General features: G+C 47.8%; 1 protein-coding gene across 5 annotated transcripts in view; it reads right to left on the bottom strand.

The window, feature by feature from the left end:
- LRSAM1 (leucine rich repeat and sterile alpha motif containing 1) overlaps window positions 1-19,198 on the bottom strand; it is a 29,969-nt gene that overhangs the window by 7,451 nt on the left and 3,320 nt on the right. For 4 of the 5 annotated variants that reach the window (XM_081179535.1, XM_081179537.1, XM_081179534.1 and 1 more), the window contains exons 3-19: window positions 18,326-18,382; window positions 16,523-16,567; window positions 15,617-15,694; window positions 14,998-15,066; window positions 13,395-13,479; window positions 12,363-12,484; window positions 10,128-10,218; window positions 9,534-9,664; window positions 8,940-8,969; window positions 7,614-7,736; window positions 6,909-7,048; window positions 6,017-6,061; window positions 5,269-5,339; window positions 4,297-4,396; window positions 3,003-3,090; window positions 2,372-2,446; window positions 584-664 (exon numbers count right to left, since the gene is read on the bottom strand). In XM_081179535.1, the coding sequence (XP_081035661.1) occupies window positions 584-664; window positions 2,372-2,446; window positions 3,003-3,090; window positions 4,297-4,396; window positions 5,269-5,339; window positions 6,017-6,061; window positions 6,909-7,048; window positions 7,614-7,736; window positions 8,940-8,969; window positions 9,534-9,664; window positions 10,128-10,218; window positions 12,363-12,484; window positions 13,395-13,479; window positions 14,998-15,066; window positions 15,617-15,694; window positions 16,523-16,567; window positions 18,326-18,382 (1,431 nt within the window). The remainder of the gene's footprint in view (window positions 1-583; window positions 665-2,371; window positions 2,447-3,002; window positions 3,091-4,296; window positions 4,397-5,268; window positions 5,340-6,016; window positions 6,062-6,908; window positions 7,049-7,613; window positions 7,737-8,939; window positions 8,970-9,533; window positions 9,665-10,127; window positions 10,219-12,362; window positions 12,485-13,394; window positions 13,480-14,997; window positions 15,067-15,616; window positions 15,695-16,522; window positions 16,568-18,325; window positions 18,383-19,198) is intronic. The other variant, XM_081179538.1, reaches the window with a different exon arrangement.

Below are 19,198 nucleotides of genomic sequence, written 5' to 3'. Positions count from 1 at the left end.
GACCAACCCCCCACTTTCGAACATCTTTCTGCAACTCTGAAAACCAGAACCTTGCTTGGATCCCCCCAACCCACCACTTTCCCCCACCTTGCAAAATAAAAGCAGGGATACTAATTGTGATTAATGCAGCCTGTCCTCCGCTGGCTGAGGAGAGCAAATGGAGAGGATGGCGTGCTCTTTGGGGATGTTGCTTTTGGAGTGGAGATTTGAGAACAACCAAGAAAACAAAATAAAACACACTGAAGCAAAACCAGCAAAAAAGAAAGAAAGAAAATAATTCAAATTTAAAAATGCAGAAAATGTGGAATGCTCAGCAGATCTCAATGTCTTTTTCCTGCCAGCCCACCCACCACTTGCCCCTCTGAACACTACAGCAGGCTATTCCTACAGATCCCCAGGTCTCCAAAAGCAGTAGCGTTTGCAGAGCGTGCTAAATGAAGCCCCAGGAGGCAGGAACCAGGGAATCCCCCCATCCCACCCCCCAAATTCCTGCCTCGAGCACCAAGACACCTCAGAAAGCAGAAGGAAGAGCAGGGCGGGAAGAACGTGAGCCGAGGGAGAGGTCCAAAAGAGGCTGACGTACCTGCAGTGCCTCTGTGTCCAACTGCTGCCTCTTTAACTCCAGCTGGGTCAGCTGCAGTAACTCTCTCTCTATTAACTTAATCTAGGCAGAAGATGAAACAAGGAGGGTAGGGGGAGGTTTGTTTGGTTTTTACTTGCATCAGGAAGGACTCCACTCTCTGCTGTTCGCACCCTGGTCCTATAACTGCATCGCTGTGGTTTCTAGCCCTCATTTGGCCCAAGAAGAGTTAAGCTGAGCACCTGGACGTCTCTCCCACAGAACCCTCCTTGCCTGTAACTGGTGTGGGGCCAAGAGGGGTTTCATTCTGGGGAAGGGAGTCCTCACGGTGACCAGCTGGACACTGTGGTGTGCAAACTGCAGGTGGGATCCTCAAGAACAGCCTTCACCCACCTGAAATCCCCCAGATGCTCTGGACCACAACTCTCATCAACCCTGGCTAGAGATGTGGGGATAAACAAAGCCCGCTGCAAAGAGTCTTTGGAAATGCAGCTTAGTCACCTCCCCTGACAAATCACGATGAAATACCCTGCTCTCCTAAAACCAAGGGGAAATCTTATCGTGGGAACTGAGGTGCTCTTTCCTCAAAGGCCAGGTGCAAGCCTTCAGCTAAAGCAGGGCTGGGGAACTTTTGGCCCGCAAGATGCTGCTGAACTACAACTCCTAGCAGCCCCAGCAAGCACAGTCGGGGCAGAGGAGTGATGGGAGTTGTGGTGCAGCAACATCTGGAGAGCCACAAGGTTTCACACACCTGAGATAAACCTGGGCTGGGGGAAGCTGTGGCTTTCCAGCTGATGGCAGAGTACAACTCCCATTGTCCCTTACCACTGGTCATGCTGGCTGATGGGAACTGGGAGTCCAGCAACAGCTGAAGGGTCACAGGTTGCCCCAGCCCTGCGATAAAGACACGCCCCACTTCACTCTAGAAGTGGAGGTAGCTTAGGAACATAGGAAGCGTCCTTATCCAAGTCAAACCGTTGGGTTCCTGTAGCTCAGGATTGTCTACACTGACTGGCAGCCGTTCTGCAGGGCTGTAGGCAAAGAGTCTTTTCCCAGCCCTACCTGGAAATGCTGCTGGGGATTGAACTTGGGACCTTCTGCATGCAAAGCAGGTGCTCTGCCACTCTGCTATGGCTCTTCCCACTAGTTAGCTGGCCAGCCTAGGATCACTCGTGAGCCACTGAGCATCCAGGAGGCTTCTGAGAGAAACCGGATGCAGATTCCAAAGCCTGTTACAGTTCAGCAAAGCCACCAGAGAAGAGGGAAGACCACAAACACCAGCACCTCTCAGGAAACCCTCTCCCTGGGCAGAAGAAAAAGCCTTGGGACCCCAGCTAGCCAAGTGCTAAGGGTCAGGTGGGGGGATAGCGCCGACAACCTTGCAAACTCTACCACCTCAAACCACTGGCAACAGCTCACTGCCCCTGGTGGGGGACAGCCTGACCTTAAGAAGCAATGTGTTCCATGTTGGCCGGAATGGATTTGACAAGCAGGTCAGAAACAAATTAAAATGAATGAAGAAACTTATACACGACAACCACTGTAATAATGGAGATCATGCTGTTCATGGGCTGCCGTGGGATGGAAATGCAAATGGAGCCCCTCCCCCCCCCCGAGATGAGGCAGACCTTCCTGGGCCTGAGGGAGGTAGGGAGAGGATTCCGCTGTCCAGAGCCCCAGAGAGCTCCCCTTGTTCCAATGGCTTTGAGAAGGAAGCTGGACCATGTGAGAAACTGTCAACTGTTCATCCCACCCAATCCCAGTCCCTGCAGACCCATGACTTCCACTCACCTGATTCCTGATCTGGCAGTGCATGAGATCCCTCTTCACCTGGAGGGCTTCAAATGCAGCCTTCTGCATATCACTCTGAAAAAACAGAGCATGCAAGTTCACGAGAGCACACCTGGCCAGTTGGGGAACATGTTCCAACTGGAATAACATCAGCCCCCATTGTTGTGGGCCTTGAGAAATCGCCTAAAGATTTACTCCAGTTGCCACAAACCTTGCCTACTTGTAGACGTTTTCAACCACAACTCCTATCAGTCCCAAACATAATGGCTTCATAGGAGGCAACTCATACATTGAAACCATTATTTCAGAACAGGAGAGAAAACACTGTGTATATAAGCCAAAACAGAGTGGTGGGCTGTGATGAAAAGGGGCAAGGGAACTCTTTTGAGAATGCTTCCCACCCAGGAGTGCTCCAAGAGTAAACTGGGTCCAAAGCACAGAAAGAGCTAACAACTTAGCTAGATGGACTTGGTATGTATTGCAGGGGGTTGGACGAGATGTCCTTTTGTGCCCCTTCCAAGTCCACAGCTCTGATTCTCCCGCTCCCCCTGCCATACTTTGCTTTGGCTCCCCCTCTCCCATCCTGCATACAGAGGTGCTGCCCTTTTTGCACCCATATCCAGCAAAATACCTCCTGTAGGATCTGGCTGATGGCTTTGTTCTGGTCCAGCTCCTGCCAAGCTAGGATTTGCTGGAACTTCTGGTCCATCTTGGCTAGGCTACAAGAGAAAACATTCCAAGGGTTACCACCATTGCCTCTCGGGAGACAGAGGCAAACTGAGGGTGAGAAGCGCTTTGGAAGACCTTTAGAGGCTGTCAGGACAGGAGCCACTAGTATCAGTACATTTGGAAAAAATCAAAGCCTGTCAGAGGACGGAACCAAACTAACTCCAGTGGGTTTAGGGAACAGAGCCAATATCCCAAGCGCACACACTCTCTCCCCCTCCCCCCTCCCTCCACCTTTCTGGCTTACTCTAGCAGGGCCAGTGTGAGAATGGTGTTCTTGGGTTCTGGCACATGGGGATGGAGGGACCCCCCACCCCCATCCACACCCCCATGTCAGACTTCCAATCGCTCTAAATGGCAAGTGATGTCAGCTGATCAACAGGTACCAGAATGGCATCATGGGCCAAATTAGACTCCCTAGACTGACCCATGTGCCAGAGGTTTCCCACCCCTGCACTCACATAATCTATACGTTGCTGTGATTAACAAAACAGAGGTTCTATTTATGTGGCAAAACATTTCAGCTTCCACCTTTGCCAGCTATTCCACTAAAAACGAAAGCCTGCCGTTTCCAAAGTGGCACTTACAGAGCTTTGAGACTGAACGTTCAGAAGGGCTTCGTTTGCAGAAGCTAAGTGATGCTGGTGTTGTTCTCCTGGTTGAGGGCATGTGGTGGCCAGTGCGCTCTTTGCTAATCCTGTGGCATAATTTCTACTGCTGCTACTGACAAGTCCGACAGACTGCAGCCCTCAGAATCGAAATGTCTAAGCCACTGGTTGCTCCGCCTTTCCAGCCAGAGCAGCTAGTGAGGTGAAAGCAGAAACATTTCACCTCATGGATAAAACCTTTTTCTTGTTAATCACAGCAATACACACACACACACAAATAAAAACAACAGCATCACCACCCTTTCTACAAGCACAGTGTTGTGGACAGAAAGTCAGCCTGTGGGAGAAGAATCGGGATCAAATCACCCTTCAGCTACAAAGCTTGCAGGGTGAGCCTGAACCACTCATTCTCTCTCAGACAAACCCGCCTCGCAGTTGTGAGGATAAAAAGTGGAGGGAAAGCACATTACGCTTCTTGGATGAAAGGTTGGATTTTAAATAATAATAATAATAATAATAATAATAATAATAATAATAAATATGGTCTCCTCCCCACAAAGCATAGAAATGCCCCATTCTCCCTGGGAGTACCTGGAACAAGTCTGGTTGACAAGATCTTGCCGGCGTGACTCGTAAGCCACCTGCAGGAGCTTGTTCTTATAGGTCTCGGCCAGCATCTGCTGCATGGCCGCTGTGGAGGAAAGAAAATGCAGGAAGTCAGGGCCCTGGAGGCTTCTCCTGAGCTTATAAGAGCCTGTTCAAAAACTGTCTCATCCCACACGTTAGAACAGCACCAAAATTTTCCAGAGATCAGGAAGCAGCTCAGGAGGCTTCCAAATCCATTCCCTGCCTCCAACATTCCACAATTTAGCAGAGGTAGGAAAACCTGGGGGGGGGGGTGTACCGGAGAGATGAAAGAGCAGGACTAGGGGTAGGTAGGGAAGCGTTGTGCCTGCTTCCAGGGAAGGAGGAACCAAAATGGCAGTGCCTTTGTTGTTGATGGGGGAAGAAATACAGAGTACATAAACCTCAATGGTGAAAAACCCTGGAGAGGTTTTGGGGATTCGTGCAGAATTTTGCGGGCAGCGCTCTCACTTAAGATTGGATTGAAAGCATCCTAACAATCTCTCCCATGCACTAAGCCAGGGGTGGGGAACCTCAGGCCCAGGGGGCTAATTGTAGCATCCCAGGTCTCTCTGCCTGGTCCTCAGAATCCTCCCCAAGACACAACGTCTTACTCTGGCCCTCTTCAGGGGCTTTTGCCTGGCTGAAGTGTCTCCTTGAATTCTAAAAATACCTCGTTTGTCATGATGGAGGACAGAGAGGGGATGTGTGTGTGCATGCGTATGTAAAAAAATAGGCTATGGTACAAAAGGAAAAAAATACATTTGTTGTCCCACCCACCCTGGCATGTGGCCCCCAGATGGCTGCCCAGTAGAGAATACAGCCCTTGAGTGGGAAAATATTCCACGTTCTTTCTGTAGAAATCAAGATAGTCAGAAGAAGCAGTTCTATGCCTGGGGTGTAAAGGCTCCCACCCAGAACTCCCACAGCCGCACTCACAGGCCACTTCCTTCCTGCGCAGCTGCTCAGCCTCCTCCTGAGTAATGGCCATCAGCTGCTCCATCCGGATCCTGGCAGGGGAAAAGGGAGAGATTCAGCCACTGCATGCCCTTCCCTCAACTGTCAGCCAGTGGCAAGGCCTGTCCTGCCTCTTTCATTGTTTAGATTAGACTGAAGGCTCATCAAACCTAGTGTTCCAGTTTCCAGCAGGGGGCAGCTGGAAGCCTCTAGGAAGCCTGGGCATGAAAGCAACAGTCATCTCCCATTTTTATGCATAGCATGTGAAATTTTTCAAGAGGATAAGACAAACTCTTGGATGAAAACATAATAGGAACTGAGGAGGCCACCTTACGCCGAGTCAAACCTTCGGTGCATATAGCTCACTATTGCCTACAATGACTGACAACGACTCTCCAGGGTTTCAGAGAGGGAGCTTTTTCCAACCCCACCTAAGGATGCCAAAGATGGTACCTGGGACCTTCTGCATGCAAAACAGGTGTTCTACCACTGAGCTACGGCCTTTCCCTGGTGGCAATCAATGGCTACAAGCTACAATGGAGGCAGCATGCCTCTGAATGCCAGGTGCTGGAAACCAAGTACAGAGAGATGCATCTGGTCAGTCACTGTGAGAACAAGATGCTGAACTAGACCGCCCATTGTCCTGACCCAGGCAACACTTTTTATGTTCTCATGCAAAGGCATCACCCTCCCCACTCCTTACCCAGCCAAGAGCATCTGGGACACTCACCGGTCATTCTCCAGAGATTTGAGAATCTCAGAGCTCTGCTTTTGCCTAGAAAGAAAGCAAGGAGGGGAAAAAACGCCAGAAGGCATTATTAGTCCTCGTTCAGTTCTAAGAGGAGGGGGGAAGCTCATGCAACCACCTGTCTGGACGAGCGCCTGGCTGAGAACCAGCATGGAGTGGAACCTGTATAAAGTCCTATATAAACTCTCCACCTGAACCAAATCATAGCTGAAGCAACAGTGTGAAGGATCTTGGTAAAAGATAGCGAGAAAAAAACTCATTCTGCTATGAAGGGTCTGGCTTTTCCAGACCACGACTCTTGGGATTTACTTTCAAAGGAAAAAATCCTGGACCAATTTTGCTAACATCAGGGATGTCCTGACAGGGCTACTCCTGTTTGACCTCTTAACTTGAGAGCTGGGAACCTCAGACCCAGAGGCTGAATTTGGCCCTCCAAGCCTCTCTGCCTGGTCCTTGGGACTCACCCCAGCCAACCCCCTTGCCAGCCCTACTTAAATTCTTGAGTGTTTTTGTCTGGCTGGGATGTGCCCCTGAACTCTGATAATGCCTCTTGGTTGACTAGATGGGAGGATAGAGAGCTGTGTGTGTGAGTTCCAATATAAAATTTGCATGTGATGCTCCACCTATTTTAGCCTGTGGCCCCACAAACCACTGGCAAGTGGCCCTTGGAAACCTTCCCAGAAAGAAACATGATCCTCCAGCTAAAAATGTTCCCCAACCCCAACTGAACTTTTTGTCTGGAGTCACACCATCAGATCTGAAAATCCAGCCCAGGTGTCTTTGAGCCTTGGTGCAATAAACCCAGCCCGGGAGTGAAAACAGTCAAGAGTTGCAAGCATAGCTCCCGTGACTATTGCTCAACACCACCTCTGACCTCTGGTTCTCTTCCAGCAGCTTCTTGATCCGACCGGACACCCCTTGCTCCATCTGCTTCAGCTGCTCCAACAGCTTCATGCGTTCTTCTCCCAGGCGCTCCTGGTGCCGGGTCAGGCCCTGCTCCAGCCTCACCTGCTCCTGCAAGCAGAGAGCAGAACAGCATCAAAGGACCATTTCACTTGATCTCCAGGACAGCCTTATCTCCCACAGAGGCCTCCCTGGACCTTGCAACCCGAGGGTAAGCCTACATCCGGATTCCTCAGAATGGCACATTTTCCCAACCACAATAAGCAGATGTATGAACCTCTCTTATGGGCAGTGGAGGCTGGTCCATTGGGGTGAATGGGGCACTGTCTCCCCAGCCTACCTGCAACCAGTTCAACAGGTAGCAGCACCGCCTGCCAGCTTCTTCCTTCTTAGTCTCTGGGTGGCCCCTTGCAGAACTCAGCAGTGAGGATGAGGACAAAAGTACTTAGCAGTCTCCACCTGTCATTGACTCTGGCGCCATCTACTGTTGGGCTCCCTGCCTTCCGCCCTACCAGTCTCAAAGGGTGTCAGTCATCACTGCCTACAGGGCAATTATCAATCCATCCTAGGATGACCTATTTCATTTTCTTTTACTTAGAAATATTTTTGAGCAGCTTAACCACGGAGCAACAGAAGGGTCCAGGGTGGTGGTAGAAAAGGGAGACAGACAAGATACCTCCTTCATGCTTTGGAGGATCTCCCCTTTCTGGGCGTGGCTCTGGTGCATGAGCTGGGCTTGACCTCGCTGCTCCAGATCCAACCAGCGCTCAAACTCCAGCTTCTCCTGCATCTTCTGCTCCTGGGAAGGACCAACAAAAAGCCTCATCAGCACACACATGCAAACATGTGGCTTGTAGTGTTCCTCCTGGTGCATGACGAGAGACAGGGCTTGTGTGTTCATAAACAGCAGGTGGAAGTGAACAAACCTGTGTTTGGACTACAGACTGCAGGTGGCGGCAAGGGGGGGGGAGAGCTTGCCTAACTGAAAGCTCACCCACACAAAATATAGTAAGGGTTATCCCCCTGCATGTTTTTTGCTTCTTGTTATCTAATCTTACAAATAAAGTTTTTTGGAAAAAAAAATCCCTCCCAATAGATAATCCTCATGCATGTAGAAATCTAGTATGCCATGGAAAAGCTAGGCTAGATAAGCTACTTTTCTTGGGTGGGGGGGGGGAACGGGGTGTGTGTGAGCAGAAGAGTAATTAATTGTATGAGCTAACACCTGCAGTTTGAAGTGGTACAGTCCAGACACAACTCTGCCACCTCATCTTCCACTGAATTTTCCTCTCTTCTTCGGCTGCCACCCAGTGGGCAATTAATCCCTCAAGCTAGAGCATAGAGTAAGATGGGACAGCAGGTGCCCACTCCATCAATTCAGCTGGCAAACCAGCTCACTTTGGGCTCCTCCTCTCTCCTTAAACCTTTTCCTTTCCAAGCTGCTTGTTATGATAACTTTGTAAGAACTAATGCATGAGCTTACTTGTTTGCCTCTTCTCTCTTCATTCCTTTTGTGCCATGTCTTAGATTATACACCTGCAGGTTAAGGACTGTTTGCTACTCGTCTTGTGTAAGGTGCTCTGGCTACCATTCTGGCTGAAGCATTTTTATTATTTCAACACTTTACACTGGGGGGGACGGGACCTGTGGCTCTCCAGATCTTGCTGGACTCTTAACTCCAATCAGTCTAAGACAGAATGCCTAATCCTCAGGGATTATGGCAGCTGTACTCCAGCAACCTTGAAGGGCCAAAAGCTTTCCCATCCTGGCTTTAAAGCAAAGGAATTTGCTGACTGAGGAAACTGAGCCAGATCTATTTTTCTTCAGATGGCACTATCATCATCATCATTATTATATGTGGGCCACTCGTGTACGTAAACAATACTTCCCCACAGAAATTGGCGGATCCAGTGAAGAAGTGGAACAATCTGAGGGAGCCATCTGGAGGGCATAACAGTTTTCCAAAAGGGAGAAGGGCTGAGCAATGGGAAATGTTTCTTACCTTCCGCTTCTCGTAATCCATAAATTTGTTCTGAAAAAGGAGGAACAGAAGAAGAGTTTGGATTTGATATCCCACTTTATCACTACCCGAAGTGGAGTCTCAAAGCGGCTAACATTCTCCTTTCCCTTCCTCCCCCACAACAAACACTCTGTGAGGTGAGTGGGGCTGAGAGACTTCAGAGAAGCATGACTAGCCCAAGGTCACCCAGCAGCTACATGTGGAGGAGCAGAGACGCGAATCCGGTTCACCAGATTACAAGTCCACTGCTCTTAACCACTACACCACACTGGCTCTCACAAAAGGAGCATGGATTTAACTGGCTTTAACACAACACACCCACTCATTCATACAAACAAACACAGACACACACACCCCACCTCTCACAGTTCAGGGGAGCCAGTGACCATTATTAGGTTGAAGGCAGGGCTGGGGAATCTGTGGCCCTCCAGATACTGTTAGGATGCCCAACTCCCATCAGCCCCTGCAGCCGGCATGGCCAGTTGGTCAAGGGCGATGGGAATCCAGCGACATCCAGAGGGTAACACACTCCCCATCCCTGACTTTGAAGACCACTGCCTGCTTCTCAGCAATTACCTGCCACTGAGCCTCATTCTCCGCATATTTCGTGACCATCCTGCTGACTCCGTCCACCGAAGTCTCACCTCCGTCACTTTCCAACACTGGGAGTAAATACTGCGAGGGAGGATTGTACTCGATTCCTAATTCTGGGAGAAACCAGAAGACAGCACGGGCAGGTCAGTTATTGGCAGGGTTCAGGTGTCACACACCTAAGTGTGATGCACTGGGCAGAGCGCTAAAAATGAGTCAGGGAGACCTGAGCCCTGCTTGGCCACCAAGCGCATTGAGGTGGCTCTAGAATTCAGCAAGCATGTTTTCATAGGAAGCGGCCATATACTGAGCCAGACAGTTGGTCCATGTAGCTCAGGGCCATCTACACTGGCTAGCAGCCCCTCTTCTCAATTCCAGACAAGGTTCTCTTCCAGCCCTACTTGGAGATGCTGGGCATCGAACCTGGGACCTTCTGCATGCAAGGCAGATGCACTTCGATTGAGCTACAGCCCCTCCCTAGGCCCTTCATCCCAGGAGAGGAGTCTCAGAGGCATCAGGCGCTGTTGGGCTGGTCCTCTCCACCCTGCTTGCACTAGGCAGGCCCTCTGCTCTGCTCACCTCCACACAGAAACTGCTGGATGGCCTCTGTGCCAGCGCTGCAGATGTCATTGGACGGGTAGGACATGGACACGGCATCCAGGGTCAGTGTCTGCAGAACAGACAGAAATATAATTATTTTAGAAGGTAAGAGGAGCCTGGCTACTGGATCAAGGCCCATCTAGTCCAGCATCCTGTTCTCACAGTGGCCAACCAGATGCCCCAATGGGAAACCCACAAGCAGCATCCAAGTGCAACAGAAACACTCCCAAATTCTAGCAGTGTGAGAGAGGGAGGAAACCACTTTCTCTGCATCATGCATAATCTCATATACCCCTATCATGTCCCCCTCCTGACATTTACCTGTCTTTCCTCTAACTAAAAAGGCCCAAATATTGTAACCTTCCCTCACAGGGGGGTTGCTCCATCCCTTTTATCCTCCTAGCTGCTAATTTCTGAACCTTTTCTAGCTCTGCAAAATTCTTTTTGACGTGAACAAAAAAAGGTTCTTTTGAAATGCATTTTGACATCATCCAAAATGCCTTCCTCCAAACTGATCCCAGGACGGCGCACAATAATGATGATGAAATGCAATGAAAGGAAAAAATATAATCCCTCAGAAAACAAGAAAACTGACTGAAAGGCAGCCACATAGAACCCAAAAGCTGGCTGAAAGCAAACAGAACCCCTTTCAAATTGCCCTGGTCAACAATAAAGTCTTAACTAATTGCTGGAAAAATTGCAAGGTCAGTGCCTATCGAGCTCCTCTAGGAAGGGCATTTTAAAATCAAGGAGCCACTGCCAAAAAGGCCATGGCTTGTCTCCTGTACTAGTCCTACTCAGAGTAGATGCCTTGAAAGGTAACAAATGACTATGACCCATTGATTTTCATGGGTCTATGAGCAGAACTTAGTTGGCTACAACCTCTTCTCTTCTGTGCAACCCAGAAATGCAGTGGTCCAGTCATGGAAGGTTGAAGATCCATTACTATTCCCCCCCCCATCATGGCCCCAGTCTCCAGTGTCACCCAATCCACATAAAAGGGGGTGTTTTAGCCACTGGGAAGAAGTCTTAGCCTTTGTGTTGATTTGAGCCAATCAGAATGAAAGGAAGGGGAGTCATCCTCTGAGGACTGGCTCCAAGGATCAATCTGGAGAAAGCAAGCAGGGAAAATACTGAGGAGAAAGAGTTATGTGAGCTCCAGAGTTAACCATTTAGGAACCCTGAAAACAAAAGCTGCTTTGGTTTCAAGAGAATAGTGTGCAAGTTCTGTTAGGTACAATGGAACTTCCAAGAGAATCACAACTTAAATCACTCTGAGAGAAGATGTTGGAGGACTCCAAATCATTTGCACAGCAAATGCACAGTAAATGGAAGATCTAGCTGAAAGGCAACAAATGAAGATCTGCATTGATTGTTGCAATGCGTCACTAATTATTACTACTGTATAATTATAAAACTGTTGCATTTTAGAAAGGGATCTAGCTGTGAAGGGGTGTGGCTTTGACCATCAAGAAAGGACCCTGCACTTCTGAACTGGCCACTAAACTACTGATGTAATCACAACACACTTCAGCAACAGACGGCACTTGGAGGAGGGTCTTAGTTGATGAGCAATGCAGGAGAAGTCTTGAGATTCATGCCCTTTGTAGAAGGCTAGATTGGCACACAAGCTTCCCAGGAAGAGAAGAGTTGCTTATACCCATCCTAGTATGATCTGAAAGAAGCAAAGCTTTCCTTTCCAGCTCCATATTGTCAGGGAAGAGTTAGAAGTTTTCAGTTTATCAGAGGGAGAAAGCATTCCCCAAGGGGGGAGGGAGAGCAGTGAATCTAATAGAAGGGAGCAAGAGGAACAACAGGGAGGGACCGGCTGTTCACAGGAAAGGCAAGGGTTAAGTTCCAGCTCAGATTCGGAGGAGGGGAGATACAGGTCAGCTCTAGCCAGGAGGGTAGGAAAAAGAGCGGGAAAACGAAAGGAAAGGCGCCTTCGCCATTTTGAGGGTGACTGGTCATGGAGAAGCAGAGCTCAGAATGTATCTGAAAGAAGTGACTCTGAGGAGTAATATTTAAGAATCATTTATAAGAATGTTTTGTTAATACACAATAAAAGGTTTTATAAAAGAACAAGAAGCATTTGTGTGGTGATCTGAAGAGGATGATGACCAGTCCTGACACATATTGACCTCTTCCTTCCGCTCAATATGAATTTTGCACCACACACACACAAACAAAGCAAAAACTTCTTTGGGCACATACCTCCAGTGTTCGGATGTGAGCCAGTGCCTGCGGCAACTCCTGCACTAGGTTTTCGCTGATGTCTAAGGTCCGTAGGCTACGCAAGCCACCCAGGGAGGCTGGCAGTTCCTTCAGCTTGTTGCCTGCCAGAGAAGGCAGAATGTGCCAATTAACATTTGTAAAAAAGCCTGAAGCATTTCTGTTAGGGATTGTAGGAAAAGACCTGCCAAGGAAATTGAAGAACATATTCATGTATGCAACAATGGCGGCAAGAGTCTTAATAGCACAAGGATGGAGGAATGAAGAAATCCCGACAAAAGAACTGTGGCAAGAGAAACTGATGGACTATGCAGAATTGGCGAAATTGATGCACCAACTGCATGATAAGGACAACTGTGATTTAAAAGAAGAATGGGAACCTTTTACAAAGTAGTTAAGGAAACAACAAAATGAACTGGACTCCTTGGCAGGTTTTGAATAAACATACACAAATTTATTATGGGTAACATAAAGACAGATAATTTAAAGATCTTAACAATTTTATAATATGCAGAGAATAGCATGTACTGAAAAACCAGAAAGAGGAGCTGAGGGAAATCCGGGGGTGGGGGGCTTTTTCTGGGGAGGGAAAAATAGGGGGGGAGTGAGGAGGATATGTTTTTGATAAATTGTTATGTTGAAATTTTGAATAAAAATTACTTTAAAAAAAAGAGAAGGCAGAATGTGCAAGACGCAGATATTAACACACTTCTTGGATATATGTGTGTGTGTATTTGTATAATGGCTTGATGATGTCAGAAGTTTTATTTTCAATTCTTTTCCTATCGACCCCTAGAATGGAAAATGCTGCCATGGGGAAGTCCAGTCTGGTACCAGCCTTGTCACTGATGGGCACCAGGCAACAACATTCTTGGTTACCCCGGGCGTTTGGGCAGATGAAGGAACTGGATGTTTTTACTACAACTATTTATAAAACTAGATTTAAGTGTTTTTATTACTGTGAAATATGTTCCCCTATCCCTGCGGATTGCTGCCTGAGGCATTTCCTCCTACCTTTCAGATTAAGCGTCTGCAGCTGGACAAGGTCCCCTATAGAATCTGGAAGGGCCTTCAATAGATTCTTTTCAAAGTTCAGGACCTATCAAGGACAGAGAGCAGAAACAAGAGGGGTCGGTCTCCTTCCTGTTCCATTAGAGAGAGGCAGTAGGAAGTTCCTGTGAAATCCAATTCAGAGGGTGCACTTTACGGAGTGCTGAGTCTCTTGAGTTCAGCAGGCTGGTCTTGAGGGCAGGAGACAAAAATGTCTTGTTTTGATGACCCTGCTAAAACCTCAGGTGAGCACTTGTAAGGGAGCCAGCCAGCAATAAATCACACAGAGTAAATGAAGTTAACTCCTTCTTAGAAGAAATAAGGTCAGCTGAGGGGTGTCAGGCCTAATGAGCACAGCAACTCTGCCTCTATGAGGCAGTTGTGGAGGCTGAAGGTCCCCACCTTCCCACAGCTGTCTAAATCTCCTCCTCCCCTAGATTCTTCCCAAGATATTTCCCGAGCAATCTGAGATTCTCCCAATGCACCTGTCTCTGCTCCTCCCTCTTCGTGCCTCTCCTGGTCCTGGGAGACCAGGGGGAGAGGAGCAGAGCTTGTGGCAGAAGGAGGGGGATACATCCTGGTATCTTCACCAGCCTGACTCCTCTCTACCTCTTGGTCTTCTTCCTGTCCTGTTTCTGCCTCTACTTCTGATTTTGGACTTCTCTCTGTCACACTCTCCCTGCTCACTAGAGCCTGTTAGCGCTTCAGCTTTCAACACCTCCTCCTCTAAGCTTCTCCCTCTGACCACGCACTGTCGTCCCACCACCAATCCCAGACTCTGAGAACTCTGTCCCTTGGGGGTTCCCCAGCAAGTGCCTCCCACCATTCCTCTGTGTCCAGCCAGTCCATGGCATCACCTTCTCATGGTCCAATCAACATTGGAAGCATTGTTTGTGGTGACACAAGAAAGAAACTGCACCCTGATTGTAGCATTCCCTCCCAAGAGAGGTTATACTAGCTCCCTCTTTGCCATCCTTCCACCAATAGACTAATATCTTCATGTTCGGATGGACTTTTGGAAACTAAGGTGCAGATGATACTGATCATTCAGCTGCTGTCAGGGCAAATTGGATTTTAACTGATGGTTCTAATTGTGTTTTGATGTATTTAAGCTATTTTTTAAATTGGTCTGATTTTATTTGTATTTTACAATGATTGTTTTGAATGTTGGAAGCCACTTTGAATCCCAACTTGAAAGAATGTCAGGATATAAAAACATGAAAACAAACAAAAAAACAGGAATGCCAGGCTCTTGGTATTCATAGAGACCTGGCCAATCAGCAGGTTTCACACTGGCAGCCAGTCACACGGGCTGGTGTTCCACACAGGTTTCTCTCTGTTTCTGCTCTGTGGTAACTAACCCAGAAAGGTCCTAGCCTCAAGCAATAAGAAGGCTCTCCATTCAGCCCTTGGTTTCACTATCCCATTTTGAGGGGCTAGTCTGAGCCTTCACGGTCCCAAAAAAGATGGAAAAGTTCCCATACTTTCTGAGTCACCACACTGACACTGCACACGAGAAACAATTCAGAACAGAATTCTCCCCCAGGATGTGTTTTGTCTCTTTCACCTGGAGAGATGTCAGTTGGCCAATATCAGGAGGAAGTGAGGTCAGCTGGTTGTCATGTAGATCTAAAACCTGGAAGGGCAGAGAAGGAAAATGGCCGTTCATTTAGCTGGTAAGCCTTCATAGCAGGGCTGGAGAACATTTTTTCTCTATTGAGGGCCACACTCCCTCAGCACTAACCTGTTAAAAGAGGCCAAAGCCAGTGGAGAGCGGACCACTCACTTCTCTGTCTCTGACAAACTGCTTCTTCCTCTTTCTCTGTCCTTGGCACCCCCTCCCTCCCCTCCCTCCTCTCTCTCTCTCACACACACACTTCTCTGTCCCTGACATGCCCTTATTCCTCTTTCTTGGTCTGTGACACCCTGCTTCTCTCTTCCTCTCATTCTTCTCTGTGTATCTCTGACACCTTCCCCTTCTCTCTCCGAGGTCTCTCGTATATTTAAAGAATACATGGAACAAAATCACATAGGAATGGGACCTGGTTTCAAGAGCCCCCCTTCTGTCAACACACACACAGTGGTTCTGTGCCTTCTTCACTATCAGGTCCAGAAGCTTCCACTCAATGATTCATTCCTACCTCTTGAGTCATTTGCAAAAAAAAAAAAAAAGAGTTTCAAGTTACCTTCACAGTTAGGAGATTCAGGATGCTACAGGATTTAGGGGTCAGAGATGTCAAGCAATTGGTGTGAGCAATCAGCACCTAGGCAATGAAAGAAGCAGAGAGGATATTATCAGAGTGATGCTGGGAGCCATAATCAAGGTTTGTTCTTGGCTAACTCACTTGTGGTTTGCTTGGAGAGAAATAAATGGTGAACCTGGGTTCAGAGGTAGCGCTAACCCAGACTTGTTTCCTGGGAGTGGAGTCAGAGAGGCAGAGGGAGTGAAGTGCCTGCAGTTTCAGTGCACCCATATAAATCATGGTTTACTGCCACTATGATTTGGGAAACCAATGCAACAAGTGATCTGGAGCGGGAGGCAATGAAGAAATGGACCTTGCCAGCAAGACACTGTATAGGCTTGAACTGCTTTTGCTCCCAGAAAAACCCTCCAGGGTGTTTGAGGAAAGTTAAAACACAACAGGGAGAGGGAATCGCTACACATTCAAAAGCACATTGACCAAGACTCAAAGGGTCCCATTTCTGCCCATGGACATATGAGGCTTTGACTATTGTTTGAGGCCACCAGCCATTTCTTGCTCTGTGTGGACAAGAGGGTTCTCCAGCCTCATAAATTGTTTAGCAGGGGAGGACACAGGAAGAGTCTGATGCATAGAGAAGCCACCACCTATTTTTATGATATTGGCCTGTGTGTCAACATGAGCTTTGTCAACCTAATGCTCTCTGGGTATTTTGGCCTACAACTCCCATCAGCCCCAGTCAGCAGAGCCATTTTGGACTACAACTCCCAGCAGTCATGGCCAGCACTGCCATGCTGGCTGGGGCTGATGAGAACTGCAGGGAAACAATGTCTGGAGGGCTTTTGCCCAGTGGACAAAGCCTGTACTAACACATTGAAACATGTTCCTTACCTTCTTCTGCAAGACTTTACAGGTCGCCAAGGCTCCATACGGAATCTAAAAGCAGGCATAGGACAAAACCAAATGCTGCTCAGATAAAATGTTATTGTGAGAGAGAGGGGTGATCAGAAAAAAAATACAAAAGAAGAATGGCAGATGAAGTTGATGGACTATATGGAACTGGCGGAAATGATTGGCAGAATCCAAGACCAGGGAGAAGAGTCGGTGGAAGAAGAATGGAAAAAGTTTAAAGACTATTTACAGAAATACTGCAAAATTTATGAATGCTAGAAGAATGTTGGAATGAAGTTATATGGCTTTAGTAGAAATGTTGTAAGGAATTAAGTATAAATAGATTAATAGAATATTAAAGGAAAAATAAGGTTAGAATGTATTAAGATAATTATAGGATAGAAAACAGAGGAAGATGGAAAGGAATTGCTGAAACATCTAATAGAAGTGGAATACAAAAAGGGAGGTGTGAGGAGGTCGTGGAAATAAGTGAATGAAAGATAAGATACTGAAATTGTTTGATGTGTTTTAAACTGTTTTTGTTTGGCTATGTTAGTTTAATGTGTCAGTGTTATGTAGTGTTTTTGTATTGTATTGTATTGTCCTTTTTTGTAGTGTTGTGTTTAAATTGTTGGAAAAGTAATAAATATTATTTTCAAAAAAAAGAAAAAAATACAAAAGAGATACTTTATGCAAGGGTCATTTTGTCTTGGGGCATATTACCATTATTTATCAGATTTATAGGCCCCCACTTTCTGCCCAAAGGAGCCCAGGGTGGCAAACAAGAAGCACGATAACCATTAAACTACATAAAAGCAATTGAAATGCAGACACAGATGGGGAAAGATCTCTGCTTTAGAAGGCTTGTTGGAAGGTCATCACAGGCACAGAACAGACAACAGAGGCAGCGCTTGTCTGATATTTAAAGGAAGGGCATTCCAAAAGGCCCTGCTCCTGTATTGTGCAGAACAGACCTCCTGGTGATAAGAATGACAAGAAGATCCACCCAGGGACAGAGACCCTGCAGCCTTCCAGATAACTGTTGGACTACAACTTCCATCATTCCTCACCATTGGCCACACTGACTGGGGCTGATGGGCATTGGAGTCCAACAACATCAGGAGGGTTGATGCTCCTAGTCCTTGATGTCAAGATACAACACAGATTCTATGTTGATGGGTGTCAAGTGCAGTTATTTACACATTTCTGCCTCTGAAACAGATGGAAAGAGGAACCCACTCCTGCATAACATCTTCTGCTGAAGGATGATAATAAAAGGTATCACTCTTCAGAATGTGACACCACAACCCAAAGATAATGCCCAAAGAATGGGGGTTTTTTTAGTTCCAAAGCAATGCCCAGAGGTGAAACCAGCAGAGCTTTTGATCCTTAACCATCACTGCAAATAAAGCACTTCTGCATGCAATGCATAGTAACTGTGGAACTCCCTCCCACGGGAGGCAGTGATGGCCAGCAACTTGGAAAGATTTAAAAGAATATTAGACAGATTCATGGGAGAGAAGGCTATGCATGGCAACTAGCCATGGTGGCTATGCTCTGCCTCCACAGTTGGAGGCAGTAATGCTTTTCGATGCCGCAGGAGGAGTGGGTGCTCTTATGCTCAGGTCCTACCTGCAGCTGTCCCATTGGGGCATCTGGCTGGCCATTGTAAGAACAGGATGCTGAGCAAAATGGGGCATTGGTCTGATCCAGCAGGGCTCTTCTTAGGTTCTGATGTCAACAGCATGTCTCCCACCCAACCACTTGGCCAACATTTGGGAGTCAGCATCACCGGAAACGTACCTCTAAGAGTTCACATTTGGATATGTCAAGTATATCATCAGCTCCGGCTTCCTTTGCCTGTTGAGAGACAGACAGGTGAGCTGCATTTGCAAAACTGAGAAATCAGATGGTTGCCGGCCTTATCTCAATTGCTCACTGAATGTAATCAAAGTAATAAATATGTATATTTAGGGAGGGGCGCGTGAGTAAGCCCCACTGCGCCCATGTTGCTTACAAGTCTCCAGTTGTCAGAGGTGTGCTCCAAGCCCTGCCAAATACTTTGGGGAAGGGCTGTAGCTTGGTGGCACAGCATTTCTTCTGTATGCAGAAGGTCCCAGGTTCAATCCCTGGCATCCCCAGGTTGGGTTGGGAGCACCCCTTCTCTGAAAACCCTAGAGAGCCACCATCAGTCGGTGCAGGCAATACAGATGTGGTGTCCCAACAGGGTGAGTCCCAATCAGAGGTGGGTGTCATGCCTTGACAGTGTGACTCCTCATCAGAGAAGGACCAGGAGGCTCCAGCCTTACACCAAGCCCTGGGTCACGCTCCATCAGGGGGTGAGAAGTGATGAGGCCTAGGACAGATGACCAGCACCAGGGGCGAGTTTGGCCTCTGGCATTGAGGTTGGACATGTCCTAAGCCCAAGGGAAAGCCTTAAACACCAGGTCCATCCCAGTCCATCTGGAGAAGTGCCCAACTACAGGCAAGGTCTCCTTGGGATGTAAAACCATCTTCTCAAGCAGACCCCTGGAACAGGAGGGAGATGATAGGATTCGGCTGAGGTTGGGGTGTGCTTACACCAACTCCAGCTCAAAAACCAGCGCAGGACTGGAAGAGCTACTAAGAACATCTATATACCAGCTCGGTGCCCTGCCTGCTAGCCAAGCTTCTGCA

The sequence above is a fragment of the Podarcis bocagei genome (assembly GCF_964188305.1).
Source record: "Podarcis bocagei genome assembly, chromosome: Z".
Classification (NCBI taxonomy): Eukaryota; Metazoa; Chordata; class Lepidosauria; order Squamata; family Lacertidae; genus Podarcis; species Podarcis bocagei.
The sequence above is the reverse complement of the archived record's forward strand: the minus strand, read 5'-3'. Positions and strand labels throughout refer to the sequence as shown.